The 24,428-nt window shown below is 43.2% G+C and overlaps 10 protein-coding genes across 10 annotated transcripts; 5 read left to right on the top strand and 5 right to left on the bottom strand.

Annotated features, from left to right (window-relative positions):
* Positions 1–713: 713 nt before the first annotated feature.
* On the bottom strand, positions 714–3,474 carry V865_008013 (uncharacterized protein; the record flags this gene model as incomplete). The annotated part of the gene is made up of 9 exons (XM_066231754.1): positions 714–1,064; positions 1,124–1,162; positions 1,226–1,389; positions 1,447–1,533; positions 1,587–1,779; positions 1,835–1,951; positions 2,028–2,294; positions 2,392–2,739; positions 2,791–3,474. 9 exons carry the CDS (start codon positions 3,472–3,474, stop codon positions 714–716), a joined length of 2,250 nt encoding a protein of 749 aa, XP_066087851.1.
* Positions 3,475–6,445: 2,971 nt separating this feature from the next.
* On the bottom strand, positions 6,446–8,040 carry V865_008014 (uncharacterized protein; the record flags this gene model as incomplete). The annotated part of the gene is made up of 11 exons (XM_066231755.1): positions 6,446–6,551; positions 6,665–6,752; positions 6,890–6,983; positions 7,065–7,145; positions 7,230–7,325; positions 7,392–7,460; positions 7,514–7,584; positions 7,653–7,714; positions 7,789–7,896; positions 7,968–7,973; positions 8,033–8,040. 11 exons carry the CDS (start codon positions 8,038–8,040, stop codon positions 6,446–6,448), a joined length of 789 nt encoding a protein of 262 aa, XP_066087852.1.
* Positions 8,041–8,609: 569 nt separating this feature from the next.
* Positions 8,610–10,089, top strand: V865_008015 (uncharacterized protein; the record flags this gene model as incomplete). The annotated part of the gene is made up of 10 exons (XM_066231756.1): positions 8,610–8,632; positions 8,695–8,725; positions 8,810–8,822; positions 8,902–8,996; positions 9,075–9,156; positions 9,249–9,335; positions 9,409–9,477; positions 9,547–9,671; positions 9,748–9,813; positions 9,910–10,089. The coding sequence occupies 10 exons, from the start codon at positions 8,610–8,612 to the stop codon at positions 10,087–10,089; spliced, it is 771 nt and encodes a 256-aa protein (XP_066087853.1).
* A 323-nt stretch (positions 10,090–10,412) lies between these two features.
* Positions 10,413–11,995, top strand: V865_008016 (uncharacterized protein; the record flags this gene model as incomplete). The annotated part of the gene is made up of 5 exons (XM_066231757.1): positions 10,413–10,457; positions 10,529–10,810; positions 10,956–11,282; positions 11,509–11,675; positions 11,845–11,995. 5 exons carry the CDS (start codon positions 10,413–10,415, stop codon positions 11,993–11,995), a joined length of 972 nt encoding a protein of 323 aa, XP_066087854.1.
* An 848-nt stretch (positions 11,996–12,843) lies between these two features.
* On the top strand, positions 12,844–14,970 carry V865_008017 (uncharacterized protein; the record flags this gene model as incomplete). Its single annotated transcript, XM_066231758.1, has 5 exons — positions 12,844–12,879; positions 13,033–13,065; positions 13,173–13,316; positions 13,416–13,895; positions 13,963–14,970. 5 exons carry the CDS (start codon positions 12,844–12,846, stop codon positions 14,968–14,970), a joined length of 1,701 nt encoding a protein of 566 aa, XP_066087855.1.
* A 579-nt stretch (positions 14,971–15,549) lies between these two features.
* Positions 15,550–16,546, bottom strand: V865_008018 (uncharacterized protein; the record flags this gene model as incomplete). Its single annotated transcript, XM_066231759.1, has 3 exons — positions 15,550–15,681; positions 15,742–16,167; positions 16,274–16,546. The coding sequence occupies 3 exons, from the start codon at positions 16,544–16,546 to the stop codon at positions 15,550–15,552; spliced, it is 831 nt and encodes a 276-aa protein (XP_066087856.1).
* A 921-nt stretch (positions 16,547–17,467) lies between these two features.
* V865_008019 (uncharacterized protein) lies at positions 17,468–17,982 on the top strand (the record flags this gene model as incomplete). The annotated part of the gene is made up of 2 exons (XM_066231760.1): positions 17,468–17,681; positions 17,855–17,982. The coding sequence occupies 2 exons, from the start codon at positions 17,468–17,470 to the stop codon at positions 17,980–17,982; spliced, it is 342 nt and encodes a 113-aa protein (XP_066087857.1).
* Positions 17,983–19,265: 1,283 nt separating this feature from the next.
* On the bottom strand, positions 19,266–20,141 carry V865_008020 (uncharacterized protein; the record flags this gene model as incomplete). Its single annotated transcript, XM_066231761.1, has 3 exons — positions 19,266–19,796; positions 19,846–19,983; positions 20,073–20,141. The coding sequence occupies 3 exons, from the start codon at positions 20,139–20,141 to the stop codon at positions 19,266–19,268; spliced, it is 738 nt and encodes a 245-aa protein (XP_066087858.1).
* Positions 20,142–20,762: 621 nt separating this feature from the next.
* V865_008021 (uncharacterized protein) lies at positions 20,763–22,176 on the bottom strand (the record flags this gene model as incomplete). The annotated part of the gene is made up of 6 exons (XM_066231762.1): positions 20,763–20,871; positions 20,941–21,121; positions 21,239–21,457; positions 21,543–21,719; positions 21,798–21,902; positions 21,978–22,176. 6 exons carry the CDS (start codon positions 22,174–22,176, stop codon positions 20,763–20,765), a joined length of 990 nt encoding a protein of 329 aa, XP_066087859.1.
* An 801-nt stretch (positions 22,177–22,977) lies between these two features.
* V865_008022 (uncharacterized protein) lies at positions 22,978–24,320 on the top strand (the record flags this gene model as incomplete). Its single annotated transcript, XM_066231763.1, has 7 exons — positions 22,978–23,094; positions 23,177–23,257; positions 23,328–23,424; positions 23,501–23,944; positions 24,015–24,085; positions 24,158–24,211; positions 24,294–24,320. 7 exons carry the CDS (start codon positions 22,978–22,980, stop codon positions 24,318–24,320), a joined length of 891 nt encoding a protein of 296 aa, XP_066087860.1.
* Between the last annotated feature and the right edge of the window lie 108 nt (positions 24,321–24,428).

Consider the following 24,428-nt stretch of genomic DNA (forward strand, 5'->3'; position numbering starts at 1 on the left):
ATGGACGACACATGTATCGGAGAGACTTACGATGGGTTTCGCCGCAGATGCAGCGGAGGAGTACCCCAAATCAGATGAATAAGGAGAGAATGAGTGAAAGAGAGAAGAAATCGAGATGGACCGAGTAATAGCTTGTGTTCTTACATCAGATGCTCATGATACATGAGCACTGCGCCTGACGGAAGTGAGAATATATATAGATAGCAATCTTGTTCACGACGTTGACAGTGATGATGTCATTACGAACATGTCACATGTGGCACAGCAGTATTGCGTTACAGCTTCTCTCGAACGAGCCAGATAATAGATGGATAGATAGGTTTCTTAGCATTCCAGCATTTCAGCATATATAAAATTTATAAACAAGCAAATTCAGCGAGATGAATCATTTCCAATCTCAAGAGAAAGTAAATGTAAAATAAGATCAGATATGACTTGAAGAAGAAGAAGAAATGATAATGATTTTTTTAAAGAAATATACCAAAGGATACGAAGGAATTCTTTTTTATTTCATTTTCCACCTATTTCCCATACTCATACCCCACTCGTACCTCGGCCAATCAATATATCAAACGCAAAACAATTTAATAACCAAATTTCGATTTTTACTTTCTTTCCAATACTCTTTTTCCCATTTCCACCTCGGCAGAGTATTGTCATCGTCGAACCGAATCGACGACTTCACTCCCAGCCATATCACTCATAGTTTGTATTTACTTCAAGAGATCTTCCAAAGTTTTAGCTTCTTTCTTACCATTTCCAACTCCATTATCATTCCCATTCCCATGACCGATCTTGGGAGTAGTTGATTTCGCTCTTAACCCATGTCTGATCTCAGGGGGAGATGACGGACCAGTCTCTTCGGAAGTAGATCGTGACATGGTGAGTCCACCAGGTGTAGTCTCGGTATCACTGGTATTAGCAGAAGTCGAAGTGGAAGTATCAGCCGAATGAGACTTGTCATCTGTGTCTTCATGGTCAAAGTCATTGATTCGGTTTTTCAATCGTCTGCCAACAGGAGTATTTCGAATTTGAGGTAAGATGGGATTGATCAAGTCCAATAACTGAATGACAAGAGTCAGTCTGTTTCAATAGCTCAGGATCAATACAGAGCTTAGCTCACCTCTTGTCGCTGTTCAGGAGATGCAGCTACCAATGCAGTCTATATACCATACCATTTATTAGCTTACACTTTGATGACCAAAGAGGCACGCCGAAAGCTCACCTGTAAGGGGAAATTACCAAAAGCATCTCGTAAGAGCAGACCGACTTGGTTGGAGCCATCTTCCTTGATACCGACAAGTTCGTCGATAAGCAACTTTTGATCGTTCTTATTAGCATTGAGGATAGCTTTCTCGACTACATTGGAGGCGAACTTGTGTCGAGCCACTATAGTGATTTCAATTAAGCTGATAAAACGATAGCTTTTTGATAGGTGTGACTAACGAGAAAGCACTTTTCCTTTGATCACTTCTATGACTTTGTCTCTATCTGCTGTAGCACCGACCGTAATGACACTTTGTACGACGTAGTCTGTATTCCCTATCAGCTAAAATTAACTTTCGATGAGGCAACTCAGTACTCACTTCCGAACTGGTCTTCCATGAGATCAAGCGTATGCTCATGCATCTCATCCAATAAAGTCCTCTTCATATCTTCGTCAAGGTTCTCGAACATCTTTTGAATAACTCGACAACCGTAGGGATGCTTGGCGAGTTCTTCGATATGACCGATAAATGCATCGGGAACGGTTTGTGGCGGTCCAAGAATGATGAGTCGCTGTGAGAATATCAGCAAATGATTCGTAAACTCAACCTTCCCAAATCCGACTCACCTGAATGACATGATTGGCATTGCTGGATCTTACGCACTCGAGAACATGGCCTTCCAACTCGGAGACAAGGGTCTTTCGCTGATCTACCAGAACATGTTCGAGAGCTTTTTGGACGACCTTTGTGATTTCACCATGGGGTATCAGCTCTGTCTACCTGAGCCTTCTTCTGCTACAATAGCAGCTGATCACTCACTCTACATCCATACATTTGCATAGACAAAGCCAAAACGTGACCTTCCATCTTCTTCGCCAAAGCAGCTTTTTGTTTTTGATCACCATGTTCGAACAATTTCTGGGTGACGTAATTTCCGAACACATCAGTCATGAGTTGATAAGCGTTTGGCATAATCTCATCAAACAGTCTTTGTCGATCTTCGAGAGTAGCAGTTTCGAGCTTTTGCTGGATGAATCTTGATCCGTGTTGATCTCCGGAAAATTCCGCTATGTGACCGAAGATGTCCTAAGAGAGGGGATAATCCGTCATCAGCTCTCTCGTTTCTCATTGCACAGATTCTCATCTATAATCGATTATCACCTAGGTCTTCTAAGGGACTCACTTTCAGTTCCCACTTTCTGATCTTGTTCAATCTGAAATCCTCCAACAAAGCACTTCTGACAATACTGGGGTCTTCAAGTCTCTTTGATCTCAGAACAAAGTTGGCCGCACCTTGACATCCATGATGGGAGTAACCAGTCAGGCCACCATATCCTTGGCCTTGAGAGAGTTGATAAGCGTTGTTCGATCCATGTTGACCCAGAGAATAAGGTGAAGATCCTGAATGAGAGGTGAAAGCTCCTCGTGAAGGCGTTATACCGTCGTTGTAACCGAAATGGGAGTTGTTTGCATCTCGTTGAGTGGTACGAACTGAGTAAGGAGTTTGGTTTCTGGTACTATAAGAGTTGTTCTGTGAAATGACATCAGCACTCCTGTTGACCGCAAGCGAAATCGAGCTCACCTGATGATCCTTCTTTCTGTTGTTACCCTGTTGCATGAACATGTTGGGGTTTTGACCGATCCAGTAAGATCTAGGATCTTGGTAGCCGTAGTATCCAGCAGCGACTGCAGCAGCGTTAGCATGTTGTTGGAGGGTCGAGTAAGCAGATTGACCGGGTGGCGGACGAGAGTTTTGTCTTGTTGCTCGAGGGATGAGCGGTGAAGTGCTGTGAGGGTTCTGTTGAGTGGCGGTAAGACCTTGTCTGTGGTCTTGTTGATTACCATAGATTTCGTTGGGAGCTGGGAAACTACCTTCGTAGCCAGCTGAAGGGATTTGAGGTATAGGCAGGCTCATAATGTCAGGTGTGGGAGGTACGAAGCCATAAGTGGCGTTGGGATTTCCAGCGAGCCCCGCTGTAGCCGCATACGTGGCATCTAATCCTACTCCTACCCCTAAACCGCCTGTGGTAGCCGTACCAGGATAATAAGGGTATCCTTGTTGATCACCGTAAGGGGAGTAAGGCTGAGATGGTGTAACTCGAGAAATCGGAGTTTGGATGTTGGCATAGCTGTGTATGGTGTTGACAGGACTATGACCATGAGAATTGGGCTGTTGGGGTGAAGGATAATTGTCATCACCGCCAATTCCAATTCCACCCATTCGAGCGGCGAGCTCAGCTGAGGGGTCGTAGTGCTGATTGGACATGATAGTTTTTCTTGAGTGGTATAGGCAAAGAGTATAGATGGAGCTTTTGTCAAGATGATAAGCAGAAAGAGAGATGTTGAGGGGTGAAAGGAATGAGTATCCTAGAAGGGTGACAATGGATAGTAACCGATTGATCAGGTGGTGGTGGTTATCAAGGAACGATGAATTTGGGTGCTGAAGAACCCTTTTAGCTGATTATAGTGGAATCAAGAATGGTTGTCGACAATGAGAAGACAGGTGTGAGCTGACGTGAGGGTCGGCGAGTGGTTGGTGACAGATCAGACACGAATATACAGTGTTGTATCGTCCGGAAAGTCGTGTCGTTCGTTTTATTTGCGTTTCTGGTTGATCACAGTACCAGGGAATTGTAGATCAGGTTGATGAGTCGACAGGCGGTTTGGTCCAATATTGTTAGAGTCGATGAACAGGGTGGCAAGAAAGATATATAAAAGGGAAAGTGCGAGTCTGAGCAAGTGGAAGGGAGATAAGAGTCAGCTCGACAAAGCGACTTTGGGGATTGTTTATGACTGCACAACCAGAAGAAGAAGAAACGAAAGGAAAGTTTTCGTTCTTTCTCTCCAAGTCTTTGGTGGGAAGAAGCAAGAAAAAGAGTAAAAAGTAAAAAGGCACACAAGATAAACTTGATAGGCAAGAAGTATGTGACGGTGAAGGAAGAAAGACTAAAAAATGGATATTACACACTAGCAGGTTCACTATTTATGCTACTAGCTATTATGGTTATAGTCTACTTGGATGAAAAGGTAGAAGGTGGGACTAAAAACGATTATGATGATGATGATGATGATGATATCGAGGAGGTTTCTAATTTTTTCGCTTTGAACGGTACAATATTCTTTGTGGGGGAAGGTGGATCAGGAGTGATTTAGTCCAACGAAAGGGAGAAAGGGAGAGAGGGGGAATCTCGTGGAGGGAAAAGGGAGAAGCGGCAATGGTGTGTGTACACGATACAGTATCAGTCAAAATTCAAACTAGAGGTATGTGCGTTCTTAGAAAATCTAAAAAAGAGAGAGAAGGGGGAAAGAAAACACATACCGCTGGTTTGTTACCATCAAAATAAGCAAACAATGGCGAGGCATCAGAAGAGAGGATGAAGACAAAGAGAGGGGAGAAGGAGAAGAGAAACAAACAGTCAGGTAAGCTAGCTGTGGGAAGAACAATGCATCGTTGAGGAAAGAGAGACACGAGGTTCAGGTAGAGCAGATCTGGATTTTCAGAACTAGCTAAGGCTGTAGCTAGGTCAAAGGATGTTTTGTTGGGTGATAGAGACGAAGATCAAATATAGGGAGAAGGAGGAAGAGGAGAGGATAGAATCCGATCAGATAGAATCAAAGGAGGGCATTCGAGGGTGGGAGGTGAACCGTGGATTCTGAATTTGATCGGATCATACTCATCGTACACCACACTCCATCAGATCCACACATAAAAGGGAACGATCGTATATCCCCGCAATGATAGAACCATCCAAACGTTTTAAATGGGAATGTTCGTCTGTTTGTCGACTTGTACCTGGTTGTATCTTCCTTCTGATCATGTTATAGAAGACCTTCTCCATCCTTCCATTCCTGTCCAATCATTCACGAGCGAATCGTAATCATCCACTTATAATCAATGATGAGAGAATAAAGAAGAGAGAAATGAAGGACCAAGCATGGCGACCCCTTTCGACGCCCTCTTACAAAACCTTCTTCATCTGATCCCGCTCTACGGTCTCAATCTTAACTTTGATCTTACACTCCGACAGACCGAGGAGGAAGAGAGCAAATGAAACAATGAAACAAGACGATGAAGTGGTAGTTTTAAGCGAATTTTGATATCAAATCAAATGAAAGGTATACCTTTGGGATGAAGTAGCGACGGATGAAGGGAACAGTGAAAAGATAAAAGAAATGATTGATTTTGTGTTGCAGTCACTCACTCTAATGTGTTGATGCAACCTAGGAATGCGTAAATCTTATGCTTGTGATATGAAGATGTTTGAAGGGTTAAGTTGTAGTTTTATATTATCGTGTTTTCCCTTTTTTTATACTTGGCCGTTTTGTACGAGGTCGAGTGTTCGAGATGAGATGTATGCTTGCAAGTAGTAGAATTAGTATGTTACAGATGGTATGATAAATACCAGATTATGAGTGAGACTTTTGAGTCTGGTAAGTGGATTCGAAGAAGATCCCACCTTGCACCAATAGAGGTAACACATGATCGTTGATCATTCGAAAATCTCCTGTCAATATCAGCGTCATTGTCTGTGTCTGTGTTGATAGTTAGTGATGCAAAGCAACCCTTTAATAGGAGGTATCGGAGGTACTTCCTCAGGTATCAGCTGCGCACGTACCACCGCGTTCAGAGTAAACAATCAATCGAAGGGTCCACCATCAGCTGATGGACTCATACCCTGAGACGTTTCATCGAGTTGATGCAGGAGCTACGTTACAGATGAATTCATAGCGATTTGGTACCATATTGTTGTTTGAGACAGACATGCACGCTCCGCAGATGTGGTCGGTATAATGATGAAAGATTCATTCTTGAAGGCGTACTATCGTAGAGAGCGAATGGAGGTGAGATACTGCTGACTCGTTTAGATTAGGCGTTAGCATGTTTATCAGCACTGACCCCTCTTCACGATGGATGAACACAGAGCCAACAAAACACAAAATGAACATGAAATGCAAGCAGCAAGATGTGTGAAAAAGCGGGGATATCGGCGGTTCTCTTTACGCGGTGCCTAGGCTCGCAACTTTGACATGGCAGACTGATGTGGACAGAACATATTGCATGCAATTTCGAGATAAGTCATAGCAATAGCTGCGGAAAATCGCGAATGCAACAGAAAGATCTCATATGAAGACGACAGATCTTGATATAGCATAATTAAATTGACATTCTAGGTTGATATTCATTTACAACATTCCAATCCAACCTCCTTTTCGTCCGTTGATTTGGCCATTCCCTCTTATGGTCCGAAGATAGACAATTCTCTCATTTCTTCCAAAACACCTTCAACTTGTACGTCCAAAGCTCCATTGGCATAATCATCTCTGATGTTATCAGCGAAATATCTGCAAATGTCATATAAATATTGTATCAGTGAATGCTCTAACTAAAAACAGCTTGTTCTGACCGTTAACAAATGTGAGAACAGCTGTCGCTGTGAGATGGTTTCTATGCTCACCTCTGTACACCTGATAACTTCTCATATCCCTCTTCTGCGAATCGGAGTTGACATCTTATCATAGCTTCGAAGGACGGGTCGAGGTAGGCTAGAAAGGACGAGTCAAATGATTTAGCATTGAGTGTCAAATTCTCCAATGAAATAAAATTGGTGACCGCCAGACTGAGCGATATTGATGAAGACAAGCGTTTATAGGTAAGATATGAAGTGGAGCTTGCCACTCACGAATCCGTAAATCGACCAATACAGGTAATTCAGTGATCAACTGCTCGTTCAGGATGTCGAATACCTCTTTAGCTTCATCGTGTTCAGCTTGTGCCTATATACAAGATTCGAATTAGCTAAATCATTGCTCTGCAACCTCATCACAAGCCTATTGATGTGGAGTTTGACGACTCACTCTCGGTAACTTGGTAGTATCGTCTGAAGGTTTTTCTACCAACTTCTTAACTTTTGCACGAGCAGCATCGTAATCCATCATCTACGACATATTCTGTATATCAGCTTATGAAACCAAAGCTAAGGTATGAAAGCTGAGGTCAATAAATTAAGATGCGAGATGTACCTTGTGGTCACGTTTGGTTATCGCAGCATTGATCGTGGGGTAATAGCTATTCAATTTACCAATTGGCTCCAGTACGGTAGCTCGATATGGTGCGTCCTGCATTGGAGGTCAAATGATCAGTTACACACAAGATCAAGCATAATTGTGATCATTTGAACTTACTAGCTCTCGTCCTACCACAGCATCCATCTCATCTACAGCTGCTTTATATGCATGTCCTGCCATTGCTCCCTGTATCGAGCACGACGTCAAATTGATCCGTGATCAACACTCTAAACACTCACATCACTTGATCTATCATGGGAATAGAAAAGGGAGATAGTCTCTGCAATTCGTGATTGTGCAGATGCCATTGCTGCATATACATTGTCTCCGTTAGTTGTTGTACTCCTTACGCAGGGCGTGTCATTCACGTCAACTCACCCCTTATCGAATCGAGATATACTTTAGCTTCTTTCTGCAGGTTATTCGTCTCTTTCTCCATCCTATATCCATACATGTTCTTTCAATCAGCCGTCTGTTTCGCCTCGTAGATCGTATAGAAGGACGGTGTACTCACGTCTTGTATCTTCCTTCTTCCTCTGCGAACTCTCTATCTATCGTGCGTTCCACTTGACCTGTCTTCTGCATCAACGTCGTTCCCGCTCGAGAAGCGGCTTTCTTGAATCTGCAATGAGAACGAGCACGAGTCAGTACATGTGGTCAGGATCGAGCTTGATGCGAGTCATGGTAACATACCCTCCCCTAAGTTGGACACACGGAGGTCAGCTGAATCCCCAACGATGTAGACACAATCAGCTCACCAAGACATGTTGATTGATCTTCTCTATGTATATTGATTGAATCCGAGTGGTGCTATCTGAGTCGAATTGAGATGAGTCGATGTGGATTGTGGTGATAGGTATATTCGTCAACGTCGACATCAACATGCACAATAAATGATAACGAGCTGTGTAACTGTAACTGTGTCATGATCCACTTCGCATTCCCTCAACCGGAACCCGAGCCGCAGAGCCATTACGTATGCACCTGGCATAGTCTTGGCTAAAAGACATGGGATAAAATACCAATAACTCATTGCATAAGATATTCAGCGAACTGCTTGAATTGTGGAGTCCCCATTCATCATCTACCCTCCCAACGCTGACGATGAAGTGGATGACCACGCGTTGTCACTGACTGTCATTACCACTTTCATTGTCGTTGATAGATATACATTGAATCTCGATACTTTCAAGCATCTTATATAGTTCAGCATCGTAGATCCTCTCAAACTCCCAACGTAGGCGTGTAGCTACCCTGCAAGAAGACCTCCGACCGGCTATATCGCCTCTACTTCTATCTTTATCATTGTTCACCACCTCATCCAAGTAAAACATAATGTCACGATCATCTTATGACCGGTGAGCTAGACTAACAAGGCCTCACCTCGAGGTATTCCAACTGACCGTGCCATTGCTCCCAGATATCTTACAGTATTCTCTCCAGAAGGACGAGTAAGTTGCCGCTTGCTTCTTACCAAGAGCTCGCAGCAGGAATGATCAGCTAACGTTGTTTCTTTCATCTCTCCCTTGCTTTAGTTATACCAAGTTGGTGAGTTTAGCTGCTGCTTTACCAAGCGTCTTAGGCCTTGGCACGTAACTCATCAGCTGACATATACTTTACTTTTTAGAATACGCCTTCAAAGCTATCTCGGGAGCAGGAATAACGGCAATTGCAGTCCGAGGAAAGGATACAGCTGTTGTGATCACTCAACGGAAAGTACCTGTATGTTCTTCCAACATCTCACCATCAGCTGTTTTTTTCCATAGCGAACATTGAAGCTGACGATGCATGTATTTGCAGGACAAGCTACTTGATCCCGAGACTATCACGCACTTGTTCCAGATTACACCTACCATAGGATGTGTGATGACAGGCTTGATCGGTATGTTCTATTTTAGCTACCGCATGTCCGAATCTGTATCATTCGATATGAGAGGCAAATCGGCTGATGGTATATTCATTGGTTATTCATAGCCGATGCAAGAGCTCAAGTTCAACGAACACGTCAGGAAGCAGCTTCTTTCAGATATAAATTCGGATATGAGATCTCTCCTGAAGCTTGTAGGTGGTCGATTACTGTCACATTAACACGAGGGTCAGAGGAGTGTCGTACTGACTTATATGCTGGGTGTAGTGGCTAAGAGAATGGCAAATATCAATCAAGTGTACACCCAACGAGCAGGTATGAGACCATTGGGTATCTGTAAGTTAACTATGCGATCTATATGGTTTAAACAGTAGCTGATCTGGGGAGTCTTGTTCGAATCGGTAGCTATGATTTTGATTGGACCGGATGATGAACGAGGACCTCAAGTATTCAAACTTGATCCTGCAGGATACTTTACGGGATACAAAGCTACTGCTTCTGGACAAAAACAAACTGAAGCTACCAATTATGTGAGTGAATCTCTTCATCCCTAACCGAGATTAGCGAAGTATTTCACCCGTGCTAATTCATGTAAACTGATCATAGCTGGAGAAGAAGTGGAAGACTATGGAGACCGATAAGACAGTGTTAGATCGAGCAGGTGTGATTGAAGTAAGTCCTTAGCCAGTCGTCGTCTTAGACTAATTTTCAAGCTGTCTGTCGAGTGTGATTGTATAGCTGCTGACTGACATTCTATGTATTGAATAGCTTGCCATTGAATGTCTATCGTCAGTGGTACAAACAGATTTCAAAGCTACTGAAATCGAAATTGGTATTTCATCTACATCGCCCGAAGAGACGAATATCGAAGGTCAAAATGGTAGATTCAGACAGATGGATGAGGAGGAACGAGGTGAATGGTTGGTGAGAGTGGGTGAGAAGGATTAGGTATAGGTCGATGGTGGTGTAGAAGTAGAATATGATTCTCATGCATGAATGTATATATCATCGTCCATGCTTGCACTAGGTCTGGATTGTTATTTTTCTTTGTGTTGATGGTTGAGATGAGGATCACTTTATGCTACTACAAGTCCAGATAGTATGGATCGTTCGTTGTTAACCGGAGAAACGCGCTCGGCTGCCAACGTAAGCTTAAAATCACAAAATTCGGAAAAGTTGGTTTACGAGGTTTCGATCCAGTAACATTGATTTATTTACTTTGATTCATCTCTTGTATCTGCATTATATTGTCCACATAGCATACTCACACGATGTCCTCTCTACGTACATCCTCGCGCCGACTGTTCGACACATTAGTAAGCTGGCGTTTTCCGCTATGGCATCAACAGAACAAGCTTATCAAGTGTTTTTGTCCTCGTGAAAATAGCGTTGTCCGACATGTTCCCTTCGACCCGTCTCCACTCCACGGATATCGTACCCCAGCCCATCGCCCATATCTAGCACCAGATCGATGTCAAATACGTCTATACGGTTCAATACCAACTTCAAACCGCCGCCTAAACCTCGTACGACGGGGGAGATCTCAGGACTGGAGAGTAGACGATTGAACTACGAGCAGGCTAGACAGGCCTTGGAGTTGAGTAGGAAGAAGATATATAAAGAGAGAGCGAAGAAATATAAATCGGCGGTCATATATAGTATGGGTGTGGTGAGTTTTCCTATCCATCTAGCTCCTATTGGATTGTAATCAACTTTCATCGAGAAAGTCAATCGTGAAACGTCTTGACGATGTTATGACATATTCATGTACAATAGCATATACCTTTATACTAATTTTCAATCTTATTGTATAGATTGTCATTTCCCTCGGAGTGACCTACGCCGCCGTTCCACTTTATCGAGCCTTCTGTTCAGCAACCGGATTCGGTGGAACACCCATGACTGACCCCACTCGTTTCACCCCCGATCGACTATATGCCACACCTGAAACTCAAGGTAGGAAGAGGATAACGGTCCGATTCGAGGCTACCTCTGCAGATACATTACCGTGGAAGTTCGAACCTGTCACTCGATCCGTTAAAGTATTACCTGGAGAGACGGCTTTGGCATTTTACACGGCGAAGAATTGGGGGAAAGATGATTTGATTGGGATTGCTACCTACAATATGACTCCGGAGAAGGTGAGTCATCGTTCGAGTGAAACTGGAATCGAATTGAGAGGTTCAGGTGTCAGTCTGAGAGGAGTGGATATAGTCCAGGTGATGGAGAGGAATAGCTTAGTCTTGGAATGAAGTCCCAGCACGAGTCTAGTTTGGGAAATATGGAGGTTCGATGGATTAGTCATGCTTGTCTTGACCAAGTAATGTCTTACGAAATGGAATCGCTAATACACTTATGATAATGCAGATCGCACCGTATTTCGCCAAAGTGGAATGTTTCTGTTTCGAAGAGCAGAAGATAAGAGCAGGTGAAGAAGTGGATTTACCGGTCTTTTTCTTTATCGATCGTGATATTATGGATGATCCCGCTTTGGATGGTATAGATGATGTGGTGTTGAGTTATACTTTCTTCAAGTGAGTCTATGTTCCTATGATGGTCACTCTCCAAACCACTCTGCCTTCTCAGATCAAGCTGCCTCTGTCTGCCTGTGTTTTCCTTCGGGCCAACTATACATGAACAGAGTGTGGGGTCTCTCCTGTAATTGGATATCGTGCTGACTTTATTGATTGTTCTCTCCCACAGAGCACGACGTAATGCCAGAGGACATCTCGTCCCAGATGCTACGGAAGAAGAGATCCAGAAATCCCAGGGATTCGAAAATTACGAATTGGCAAAGAAAGAACATAAACTGTATCCTCCTCCTCCTCCTTCAACTACTACAAATCCAGCATAATCAAATCAAATCGTATTGTTCGGATTGTTTGGTTGTGGTTTTACATTCATGGATGATACCTTATATATAATATACCTCCCCCTTAGGATAGACAATTGAGAACACACATCATAGGATACATAAAGTAAATGCATCTTACCCCAATACACCTTTCAAATAGTACTCGTATACGACATGTGTCTCTGAGTCAGGAGTGTTTCTTACGAAATTTTGATACCTGACACAGCATTTTATCCCTAAGTGACTTTGCGCAGTTCTGATTATAACGGCATGCTAAGCATAAGGAATTCTGTTACTTGTGCAGATATCGATTGGTCACGTTCATTTTGGGTAAAGGGGACGGTCATGATCAGGATGGATAGGCTGCTGAGAAAGTGTAATACAGTTATGGTTATATGCTGCCTCTAAGCAATCCTGCACCCTTTCTTTCTTAACGGCAGCTGGGTTCCGGCTGTACTGTTGAACCTATTTCCGCAGTCGTGGTCTGTACTGATTACAAAAAAGTTGTAAAGCAGTGCAATACGGCCGAATCCGAAAGTGTATTGGTTGTATTGAGTTATTAATGATCACTTGTTACTGTTTTTAGAACATACGTCAACCAAACCAAATCTCATACTTTGATTATCCCATTCGTTGTAGACATCTCTATCAACAGCGAAAGTAACAGAAACAGCACCAAACCAATCGTCAATTTCATCGACAGATAACAAGTGATATAATCTCTTCATTCCAAGTTTCCAACTAGTATCTCCAACAGAAGAACGAGAACATAGTAAAACAACGGTCCAAATCGTTGCGATCTATTTTTTACGACTGTGTGACCAAAAATAGAATCATCCCCTCTAAAAATGGGTAGAAAGAAGATTGAGATTAGACCTTTGACGGTGAGTGCCAAGACTTCTCAATCCACTTCTAGAAGGACATGTACACCTGATCGAGTAAGAGTGGATGCATAACTACTACTGTATGCATCTCAGACATCGATCGTAGATCGGATGATGCTTACTTGGTGTGTTTGTTTGTTGTTGGGAATATAGGATGAACGGAATAGGAATGTGACTTTTCTCAAGGTGAGTATCTCAACCTATCTCCGTCTTAAGATGATATCCACAAGGATCTATCCTGAATCTCACCTGCTGATGTATGACCTCGGATGATGCGATGTGATGTATCTTAGCGAAAAGCAGGATTGATGAAGAAGGCATGGGAATTGTCGGTCTTGTGCGGTGCAGATGTCAACATACTAATTTTCAATGCTGCTGGTAAAGCCTATGAGTTCTCGAGTAAAGAGTTAGATGAGGAGATCGATAGATATATGGATGTGAGTGAGAACTATCTCTTTTGACATATCTGATTGATATCACCATGACCATCGTCCTTGATTACGTGGGCCAGACTCGCTGACTCGCCCTATCTCTAGTACGAAGGGATGATCGAACGTCGACGTGCACCGGAATTTGCGGCTATGGCTTTAGCAGATGAAGATGACGAAGACGAGGATGAAGATGAGGCACCAAGGAGAGGGTCGACTTCAAAGTCTACCGCCAATACCACGGCAGGTGCGAATGGAGCAGTACCAAGGAGTTTAAAAGGTAAAGAATCATTCAAAGCTCGTACACCCCGATATTCAGATAAAGGTAAATCGTCCTCGTCAAGGTCTAATAAACATAATAAGAGTAAGAGGAGGAAGGAGAGAAGTGAAAGTGAGAAAAGAAGTTTTATCGATTCGATCTTAAGTCAAAGTGAGAGTGATTCGCAAGATGACGATGAGGATGAGGATGAGAGAGAGAGTGGGGATACGAGGAGAAAGAGGAAGGAGAAGGAGAAGGAAAGAAGCAGAGATAGACGTGAGAGACAGAGAACAGGTGGATATGTAAGGGATGAAAGGTATATTCAGTCTGTAAGTCTTGCTTCATCCTTGGCTTGCGTACGGGAATATGCGTATTGATAGGTTGTTGGTCGTGTAGGACAAAAACGCCGCTGCTCTTCAATATGCCATGAGCATGCATTCGGCACATCCCCATGGACATGGACATGGACACGGACACTCACATGGCCAACATGATTCTCGATTCTACCAACAACATAGGTATCATGATGAGCCTGGCTCAAATGCTCAACTACCAGTTGATATACCTCAATTACCGAAACTGCCCTCGGACGGTACTTCGTATAGGACATCAATGACTTCTGGATTAGGCAGTGGTAGTGGTGGACAATCAAGTTCGATTTTTTATGGTCATTCTCAACCTTCCAATTCAACTCAATATATCTCCAATTCCCTCTCTCATCAATACTTACCTTCTTCCATTGAACCTTCTGTACCCTCCCAAGGACAGTACAGCAACAAGTCCACGTCGTCGCAAGGTATGGTTAGTGTACCTGGACCAGGCGGGATCCAATGGAACGAAAATCTATTAGCGAAATATGCCGAATTTCAATTACAGCAGAATCATCAGAAACAACAGAGATTGTTATTGGAGAGACAGAGATTCCAATTACAGCAAATGGGCGTACCGGTTGATGAAAGGAGTTTGTTAGATGAGATTTTCGGTGGGAACTTATCTCAAGCGCAGGCTCAAGCACAAGGGGAATCACAAGCTTATGGATCTACTGCCGCTGGAGGAGGAATGATTTTACCTATAGAGGAGTCTACTCCGACTGGTACAGGTATAGGTACAGGTGGTTCAGCAGATTTCGTTTGGCCTTTAGCGAATAATCGATCGACAACTACGAGTCATCCTGAAGATCAATTCATGCTGCATGATCAAAGTGGTAGTGCTAGTAGGAATTCGATACCGATACCTGATGAGAGTGTTCAATGGGGTGTTCAAGATGGCTATACGGTAGATAGAGAAGATTTGAATTTACCTAGTCCAGTATCCAATGGACCTGGCCCTGGCCCTGGTGCGGAGGGGAAAAGAAAGGCGATGATGTTTAGAGGGGATGACGAAGTTAAGAGAATGAGGATATAGTAAATGGAGGGTTTTCGTTTGTATTTTGATATTCCTTACTTTTTCGATTGTTGGGTTATGGGTTATCGAGTCAAAGAGTTCTTAAGGTCCTTCCTACTTTTTGGTATATCACTAATCTTGAGATTCACTTTAGTCTTTTGTTGTCTGTTTTGTTATGTATGAATAGAAATCTATAGGTAGAGTTTACTTGTACTAGCATCATATCGATGAATGTGGTAAAGTTTCAAAGCAGTACCCCTGAACGAAAACATTGATTGATTTGCATGAACATTATACTACAACAAGGTACAATCGCATATAATCAGTGATCTAGCAGTTATAAGTTACAGGATGAGGTGAATTGGGGGTGCAGCTGTATTATGAGTTACAGAACGAATTGAAAGTGGATTGAGGAGTGATGTATAACATGGTACGTAAGGTCGTATAAAACATAAATCGTCGTCGAATTTTGTTCGTTTGTCTTCGTATTTGTATTAAGATTGGTTGCGAATACTTGTGTTGGGTTGGTTGATCGGAAAGAAAAGGCTAGGAAAGGGTTGGAGGCAATGCAGGATGCTGGGACTTCATTGTTGAGGGTGTTCAAGGAGATAGAAGGAATACTATATCATCTTCGTCATCTGAGTCCGGGTCGGATTCAGGATCTGAATCTGAATCCGAAATCGAGTTGTCATCTCTTGCTTCAATCAACGTATTGGAATTTCCTTCTTTCCTCTATCACAAGGACATACAGTCAATTACGGCGCAGTCCATTCACTAAAGATATCAACTCACCCTTATCCCTCCATATCCCACCGCATACCCGAATTCATAATCTGATCGTCCATCTTTACCTCCTGACGAAGTAGATGTCGATACGAAGCTACCAGAGCTTCTAGCCGAATTGGAAGGTGTTGTCGATTTAGATGAGAACCCTTCTTCTTCTCCTTCCTCGTATTCTGAGTCGGACTCGGGTCGGTTTCCAACATGTTTCTTCGTGGCTGGTAAGGGTAGGTTGTTGTCGAAACTAAGAACGGAAAAGCATTTGTCCAGTTGCTTGATCTTCCTACTGCTTATGATCTTTCTTGATGATATAGAGGGCGAAGGAGAAGAGATAGATTGGGACAAAATGGATATTGGTATTCCCTCGATGTGGGTGATGGATCGTTTACGTTTACCCGACAGTGTCTGGGGGGATACGAGAGAAGAGAACGTGGAGACCTACAAGATGTGTCAGCGTTACTCTTTGGCAAGGTGATGATTGGTGAATAGCGAGGCGGGCTTAGGTGTTGAGATGAGATGAGAGGGTTACGAGTTCGCCACTTACCTGGAAGTCCTTTTTGGGTGTCTGCATATTAGGATCTAATCTCTCGTCACCCTTGCTCTTATCTATCATTGCCAGGTCTTTATTGTCTTTACTCTTGCCCAAGCCATCTCGAGGACCGAAGTCACCTGTATAGGCCGAAGCTGTTGCGGTCGATACCGCGAGCTGTTCCAAACGGGTGCTTGTGATTGTGATAGGTGCTTTGTTGGGTATATACGAGGAGGAGTAAGTGGAAGAGGTATCTCGGGGCAGAAAAGCGTGCATGGCTGTCACCATTATCGTTGTGGGAACCGAGGCTAGTGAGAAGGATGAGATCGGATGTTGATGTGGAATGTAAATATGATATCGAGGTGTCGCTTGTCTGAAAAGGTATAGTGAGTGATGGGTAGTCGTTATGTGTGGTCATCAATGATCGTTGGATAATGAGTGTAAGCTATGAGGTAGAGAGATAGAGGGTTGAGGGAAAGAGATTAGATATGAAATAGCTGCGAGATTGATTGAAGAACTGTTATAAGTCGAAATTCCTTCCACCTGTCACTCACCCATCACCAGTCAATCAGTGTACAGTGTACACTTCACTGCCTCGTCAACACAGGTCAACACATGAACACACCGGACACGTCAGCGTTGATTACACTCAATGGGCTTGGTAGTATGACTCCCATTCCTTCCCATTCTCTTGTTCATCGCCACCTCCGCGATGTTTCACATTAGATGTCAGGTCCGATAGAGGTGACTGGATCGACATGTCATGAAATGCCATGTTCATACTTCTGGTATCCGGTCCGTGCGTAATTGATCGGAGTTGATGATATGTGACATCTCATCCCGTTCTTCGTGGACTTATTCCTCTTCCTGTTTCCGGCATGGACCAATCAACTGACAGTCAGTTCCAATATATCTATACCATCTCTACCTTTCTACATCCAATATGACTTTAGCTAATTCTACCACTCACTGTCAATCGTACAACTGTCTGCACAAAGATACCCTTAATCGGCTCTTCCGACGGATGTTACCATGTGGGATCAGAATATCACGTGATTTCACTTCAACTTTTTCAGAAGTGGTGCACGACCATCTTCACCAAGCATGTTTTTCTTTTTGGTCATCTTAAACCTTCACAACTAAACACAACAAAACCATACTTACAGACAATCCACCACTAACATAACCCATATTATACACACATCTACAATGGCCAAATCGATCCGAGCTAAGAACAAGATGGCTTCCAGAGCCAGAAAGAGGTTACAATCCCATTATGCCGTTTCGGACGCCGCTAGAACACAAAGGTTGTCGGATAAGTTATTAGGGAAGGATAAGAAGGATGGAGAGGAGGAGATGAACGTGGAAGGCGAAGGTGAGCGTGAGGGTGAGGAGAACAAGGAAGTTGACGAGGAGATGAAAGGTGAGTTTGTCGTTTCTATCTTAATATCTCCCTTGACATCACCCTATGATTCGAGTATCCGATCATTTCGATATATAGGTGGATGCACGCTTCATTCCCTTGAATGTTAGGATCATCCATCGACATTCTTGAGACTCTTTGCTGATTATCTATCTATACTTGACCCATTTTAGAAGAGCCAAAGAAAGTCTCGACTTCAGGAAGACGAGGATCCCGACGTGAACAATGGAGATTATCAAAAGGAATGTCCGCCAAGCCCAAGAAGAGCAGAATGGGTTGTAAACCAACTAGAAGACGTTAAGTACGGTTCATCTATCCAGGTTACGACCTTTTTAGAACAAACACAGATCAAACATTTCGACTACCTGTTTCACCCCTTGTCATCTATCTTCCAATATTGGAACCACCGAATCAAAAAGTGAACACTGCGTCAATCATCTAGAACACCCAGAATACGTTTCTCCCGCTTTCAATCCTTCTCTCCGGCACCAAACCACCTAGAGTCTCCTCGTTGATACTTGTTGTATGATAGACCTTTTCCATGGATGTATATGGTCAATTTCCTGTACTGTTAAAGCTGAGTGTACGGCAAATCATGATTAGCGTCCTCGTCAACAGCATGCAGACGCTTCCTGCTCTTCGAAGAGTCTGAGCTGTTCAGCCAGATCCAAATATTGTTGATCTGAAATAGGGCTTGATGCCACTTGCGTGTTGGAGAAGCGTACTTGAATCCAATAATGTTTGTCTCCTTGAGTATTGGTAGTGTCGTTAAGCCCATTGATGATGCTAGTAGCCTGATCTGAAGTAAGGTGGTATGAGCTCATGGTCGACCCATCGTATCCCAGAAATGCTGTACAGGTTTGAGCCGAAAGAGAAGTTGTTGTAGTGGAGTAATCCTGATGAGCATCAAGACGAGACATGTTGTACGGTACTGTGTTGGTTCAGGCAGAGGGGTTCGATTGCGAAAAGTTGAAAAAGCTTGATTTTCATGATTTTGGGCGAGAACAAACAAGGAAACTAAGAGTCAAATCAGCTTCAAGCGGGGAGTTCCAGTCGAAGTATTGGGATTAGTGTGTCATTACAACAGGCTGACATCCATTTGGCTACAGAATCTGACACGGGCAGAAACAGTCACAAAGCAGTGTTGTCCCATTCTTCCTCCTTTTGGGTTCACAATCCTCAGCACAGGTTTATGGCACTTCCGATTGAGCCTCAGCCCTTCACGGGCTATGCGCGCGCACGACCTTACATCCTGCTTTGGTGATCATCAGGTAGCTCTCTTTCCAAAGGACCCGGTCTCTGTAGCTTCTGTCATTGTGGCATGCCACTTGTGGAATAAGAGACGCATCGCACGGCTTAAACCTCCTAGATACAGTAAGCACTCTTCTATATATGAAAGATCCAAGATAGGGTAGCACGTTTGTTCACGAACTGTCCGCCGGCCCACCTTCGGAAGATACAATACCCAACAAAGAAAAGAGCTCAATTGGTCATCATTCGGACATTCTTCTTCTACTCAGAACGAATAAGTTCTCATCCATTCAGTATATTGTGTGTATGCATAGGCAATGGTTCAAAGCTCATCTACATATCCGCAGCAGGGAAATAAGTATGGATTTCCGATGGATCATGAATATCAAGTAGAGCGATGAATCTTAGCATGTTCAGTTGTTCTTCTGATAATCCTCCTTTACAGAGATACGCTCGTGAAGTATCCCCATTAGTACTCGTAGTATCAATCTCTGCCCATCCTGTTTTCAATTCCTTTTTCTCATCGGGCGGGATATCTTCAGAGAGACGGATCTCCACATCACTGTTTTGCCGCTCCAGGGCATCCCGGAATGATCGAGCGATATTTTCGCTGAGAGTATAAATGGAGATAGGCAATGATGCACCTGAACATATCTTGACTCGGTACAGGGTGGGACCCGTGGTGACAGACGAAAGTCTTATGTCTCCCGTATTTGAGAGTCCGACATTCTCGTCACTAGCGGGAGGAGGAGGACCAGTGCTTCCCTTCTCCCTTTCGTCATCTCGAAGATCCCCTGCGAAACCCAGCTGTTGATTTGTCCAAGGGTAAGTACTTCGACTTTGGCGTATGGCGGCATTGATGTCCTACAGTATTATTATAAGTCACAGTTGGTAATTCGTTCAAGGAACTCACGTATTCTCTGATATCAGGACGTCTTCGTTGTTCCTCCGTCTCCCAGCCAAATGGTCCACCTTGACCCCGCTCATCGTGTGAAGATCTATATGCTGTCCAGGGTACGGCAGAATTCCATAATGGATAATGTCCCGAGAGCTACACGATGTATGTTTTTGCACAAGCATATCAGTCAAATCTTACATACTGTGCACGGAAGGCGTTCAACTGAGACGCAGGTGGCTCACTTGGGCTATATATTGATGGTCTTTCCTCTCCTCCTCTTCAGAGGGCTCCACACGTTGTAAGTCAGTCATTGCCTGGAGTCTAACCTGTGGTAAGTCGTGCTGTCGTATGTCTAGCTTGGTAAATTTTGTGGTCGTCTTACAGTTGAACAGGAGCTGTTATTTCTGAGAAGAGTGAAATTGCAGAGATCACTAGAACGTTAAGGAAGAAACAGAATTGAAAAGGGAAGTACATACTAGTGGACCGTACTTTATGATACTGTAGTAGATCGATGACTGAATTTGTTACTCCTCGCTATGCTTCGGAGTATTGAAAGGAAGGAGACCGACGGACTGGAACAACCCAATGTCGACAGAAGAAAGGTCATAATTCACTGTACTCGATTGGATTAACGTATGTCATTCTACGAATGACTGGGATTGAGCGGAGTGTAAAGCAGTATCAGACCAGCACATATACTTTACTTGTGCTGAATACCATAGCTCAAATTCTGATCTATCGGACTGTTCGAATATTGGGATATTTCACATACATAGGAGTGTGAAATGATAGAATTTCGTGTCATCCTATTTGGTCAATGGGTTGATAGAAACATACAGTACATCTCAGCTTTTCTCCAATTGAATACCTGTGTTTGCTATATTTTTCGACTTTTCTTGCAGCCCACCGACTTCCAGTCACGGATGGTCTCATCATATACCAGCGATCTTCTTAAACTCATGATTCTGTTCTGCCCAGTCTCTGAACGTCCACTGTTCAGGAACCAATTCCTTACTCTTTGCAACATCTCTTTTCAACAATCTACAAATACCATTCGTCAATACAATATACTGTAGCTCGTCCATATAGCATGTAAGAGTAAGAACTCACTTTCGATAGAACAAATCAAGATTGAGCCAAAGCTCTTTGTCATTTTGCGCTTTGAACTGTTCAGAGTAGAATTCTTCTTTGGTTATTCCCAAAGTATTGAATTTGACTTCTGCCACGTCGGATAGGATCGAGGCCATCTCTGAGACTGTCAGGATGTCCGAGCATGCGTAGATATCTTGACCTATATCAGGTGTCATATTATCAGCGGGCATGGGAAGTTGAATCTTATATAATATATGTGAAAGATTGCAAAGTAAGAGAAGATGAGGTGATTTACAGAAAATTGTACTGTACGTACCAATAAACCTTTCAGGATCTTTCAAAGCTTTCAACACCCATGCACCAGTTTGCTCAACCGCAAATCCAGGGAGATAACAATCGTCAGGTGCAGGTGTACCCAATATGAAACTACCATGTTTGTCTTTGGTGATCTGACCGAATTTATTGGCGTTGGAAAAGTAGTATGAGGTGATGAGGTGAGTTGTAGGAAGGGATGTTGTTTTGATGTATTTGGATACTATAATATCACACGTACTTGCGTAAGTCGCAGTAGAAGAAGAGCTCGTAGGAATACTTTTCATGGCCGATACACAACGACTCACCTTGAGCTTTAGAATCCAGATGGGGAATACCATCTTCACCTAAATCCTCCAATGTCGAGTACACCACATGCTTCAACCCTGCTTTTATACATTCGTCAATCGCTCCTTTAGCTTGTTTGATTTCGGTCTCCTGACCGATAGTTGCATTGCATCCAGAGGCAAAGTATGGTTGCCAGACTTGAGAAAGACATTCTCACGTCAACTCCATCGTTAGGTTTTCACATTTCGAATCACAATATGAGGTGGAGCACTCACAATCAGCATTGACGAAAGCTCCATAAGCTCCCTGAAGACATTCTGAATAAGAAGAAGGATCGTTCATATCTCCTTGAATAATCTTAACCCCCATCTTATCCAGATCTACGATCACTCAAGCTTCATCAGTTGTAGCCCTCAAGAGGACAAGTCAGTGAGTGTTGTATGTAAGGTACTCACCTTTGGCACTATCGCTACTTGCATTTCTCGTGATACCTACTACGTCCCATCCACCATCTTCTAAAAGGTATTTACATACTGATCTTCCTTGATCACCTGTAGCTGTAAACACTACAAATTTCTTCTTCTGGGCGGCATGGCCATCTACAGTCCCACCTTGGCGTTGAGATGAAGTCGAAGTACCGTTGACCGTTTGCATATTGATATTTATATATTTTCCGTTCGCATATAAGTTGGATATGACAGGATACGGGTCTTCTGGGCAACCTACTTATATGCATCTGTAAGCAGTATACATGTTTCTCCGGTTATTATCGATGATGGATATGTCGTGTAACATATATCTGAAGAGTGACATGCAATGTTTGTAAGATATGTTCCCCTTACCAAACTTACTCTTTCGACCTGAGCTGGGCAATTTCTTCCCCGTTACAGTGACCAAGTCAGTCCAGTTCTCTGTCAGTCTACATGGAGGGCATGCAGTACTGACATCGACTTATCACAGATATCCTCCAAATTTGCAGCGGATACAGATGCATAGATACTGTAAAGTATGATCCGATTGGAGTCATTCGATGGACAATACAGTAGATCTGGTGGCAGTGCATCGTGCGCGTGTGTAAGTGATTTACGACTCCTGTGTGTTCCCCGTATCCCCGGATGTCTCTCCCTTCTTCTTATCTATTCACTACTGATGTGCTGATGCACCGATGTACGAATAGTGGTTTCACCGCTAGACCGATACAGATACATACAGTACGACACGCAGGGGATCCTTGCACAGACACAGACATAGACACAGCCTGCTCCTCCCAACCAAAACACGCCATATCGACATTGCCTTTTGGATTGACACGATCTTGCTTTACTTTACTGATGATACATAAATACTGATAAGGGTTATAAGAGGTCGTGTTGAACCTTCAAAGTACCTCTCGTTCCACTCCAATCATCAACTTTGAGCTTCATTGCAACGGTATAGCGCATATTGATCATTATAATGACAGTCATCAAATCCCATCCTTTACCTCAACATCCAGAAGGATCACCATTTCTCACTCAAGAATATGAAGATGTGATGGAAAAGTTGAAAGAGAAAGCTGAAGGAGACCAGCCTGTGAGTTATCTCATGACATTCAACTCTATCGTAAGAGATGTTTGAGCTGACGAGATATACTGTACCCAATTTCCGTTCACAGGTGAAGTGGCAAGAACAATGGCAATGGGAAATGTCAAATGTCCATCTCTTCTTAATCCAGATGATCGAGCGGGCTTACCTTGTAAGTCAAACTTCATGGTCTAGACTCTGTGCGATATTCTAATACAGATACTAACATGAGCTTGATGAAGTACGCTCCATATGCCATCGAAACCCACGATCTATCGAATTTCTTAGGTTACGCCGAAATCAGTTTCTTCCAAGTTTACAGCCATCATTCTGGAGAAGGTATGTATCGAAGTCCACTCCTTTCTTTCCTTTTCACTCCTTATGCAATGACTAATCTCTCGACCATTTCGTGTAGAGGAATACATCTTTCCGACATTCGTGAAATATTCCAAGAACGATATATGGAGTAGGAACGTCTCGGAGCATCATACTTTCGATCAAGCATTAGATGCAACATGGCTTTACATCCGATCATGCCAAGAAAAACTACCTGTGGCCGATGGTGATTCTAAAAGAGTAAAATCACCTGTACCTCCCCCTTCCAGCGAACTCATCAAATCGATTGATCTCAAGTCGTTTCCAAATTTAGACTTTGATGAACCATTCGATGTAGTAGGATTTAGGAAACACATTGAATCGTTCATCGTACCCTTGGTGGAACATCTAGGAAGCGAGATTGATACGCTCACACCGGAGTTGATGGATGGTGTTGGACCTGAAGGTGATAAGGACGTAAGAAAATGGTTGGATAGTCATTTGAAAGCGTATGATCCAGCCTGGTTCCTATGTTCGGCTTTTGGTGAGTCCATTTCTTTACATCTCCCGTATTCTGAGTGCAACTGATAGATTATATGCTTATCCTGCGGTAGCCTCAGTACCGATTAGTCTCTGTAAACAGATGATCCAATTGCCTTTCTTGGTCAGAAGGATACTCGTACCTGTGAGTATTCCCTCTTTTAATATGAATTAGCGAGGCTGGAGCTAATTGACGATGTTCACCTTCCTCTTTCAGTTCCTCCTTGCACCGAAATATAGAGGATACTGGCTTTACGCGCCATACCCTGAGGTAAGATCTTCCTTCCTATTTACCGTAGCGCATGGAGTATGTATGGGAACGAAGACTGATTATGACTTTTGGTTCATCGCAGAATCTCACTTTCAAAGGAACAGCTTGAAACTTTTTCCACTCAATCGAATGAGCTTTTATTTTCGACTTATAAAGACCGTTTCATGGCATCGAGGCATGTATAGAAGTCCATCGGGAAATCACAATAAAAGGGCAT

Source organism: Kwoniella europaea, chromosome 3, assembly GCF_036810445.1.
Source record: "Kwoniella europaea PYCC6329 chromosome 3, complete sequence".
NCBI classification, from domain to species: Eukaryota; Fungi; Basidiomycota; class Tremellomycetes; order Tremellales; family Cryptococcaceae; genus Kwoniella; species Kwoniella europaea.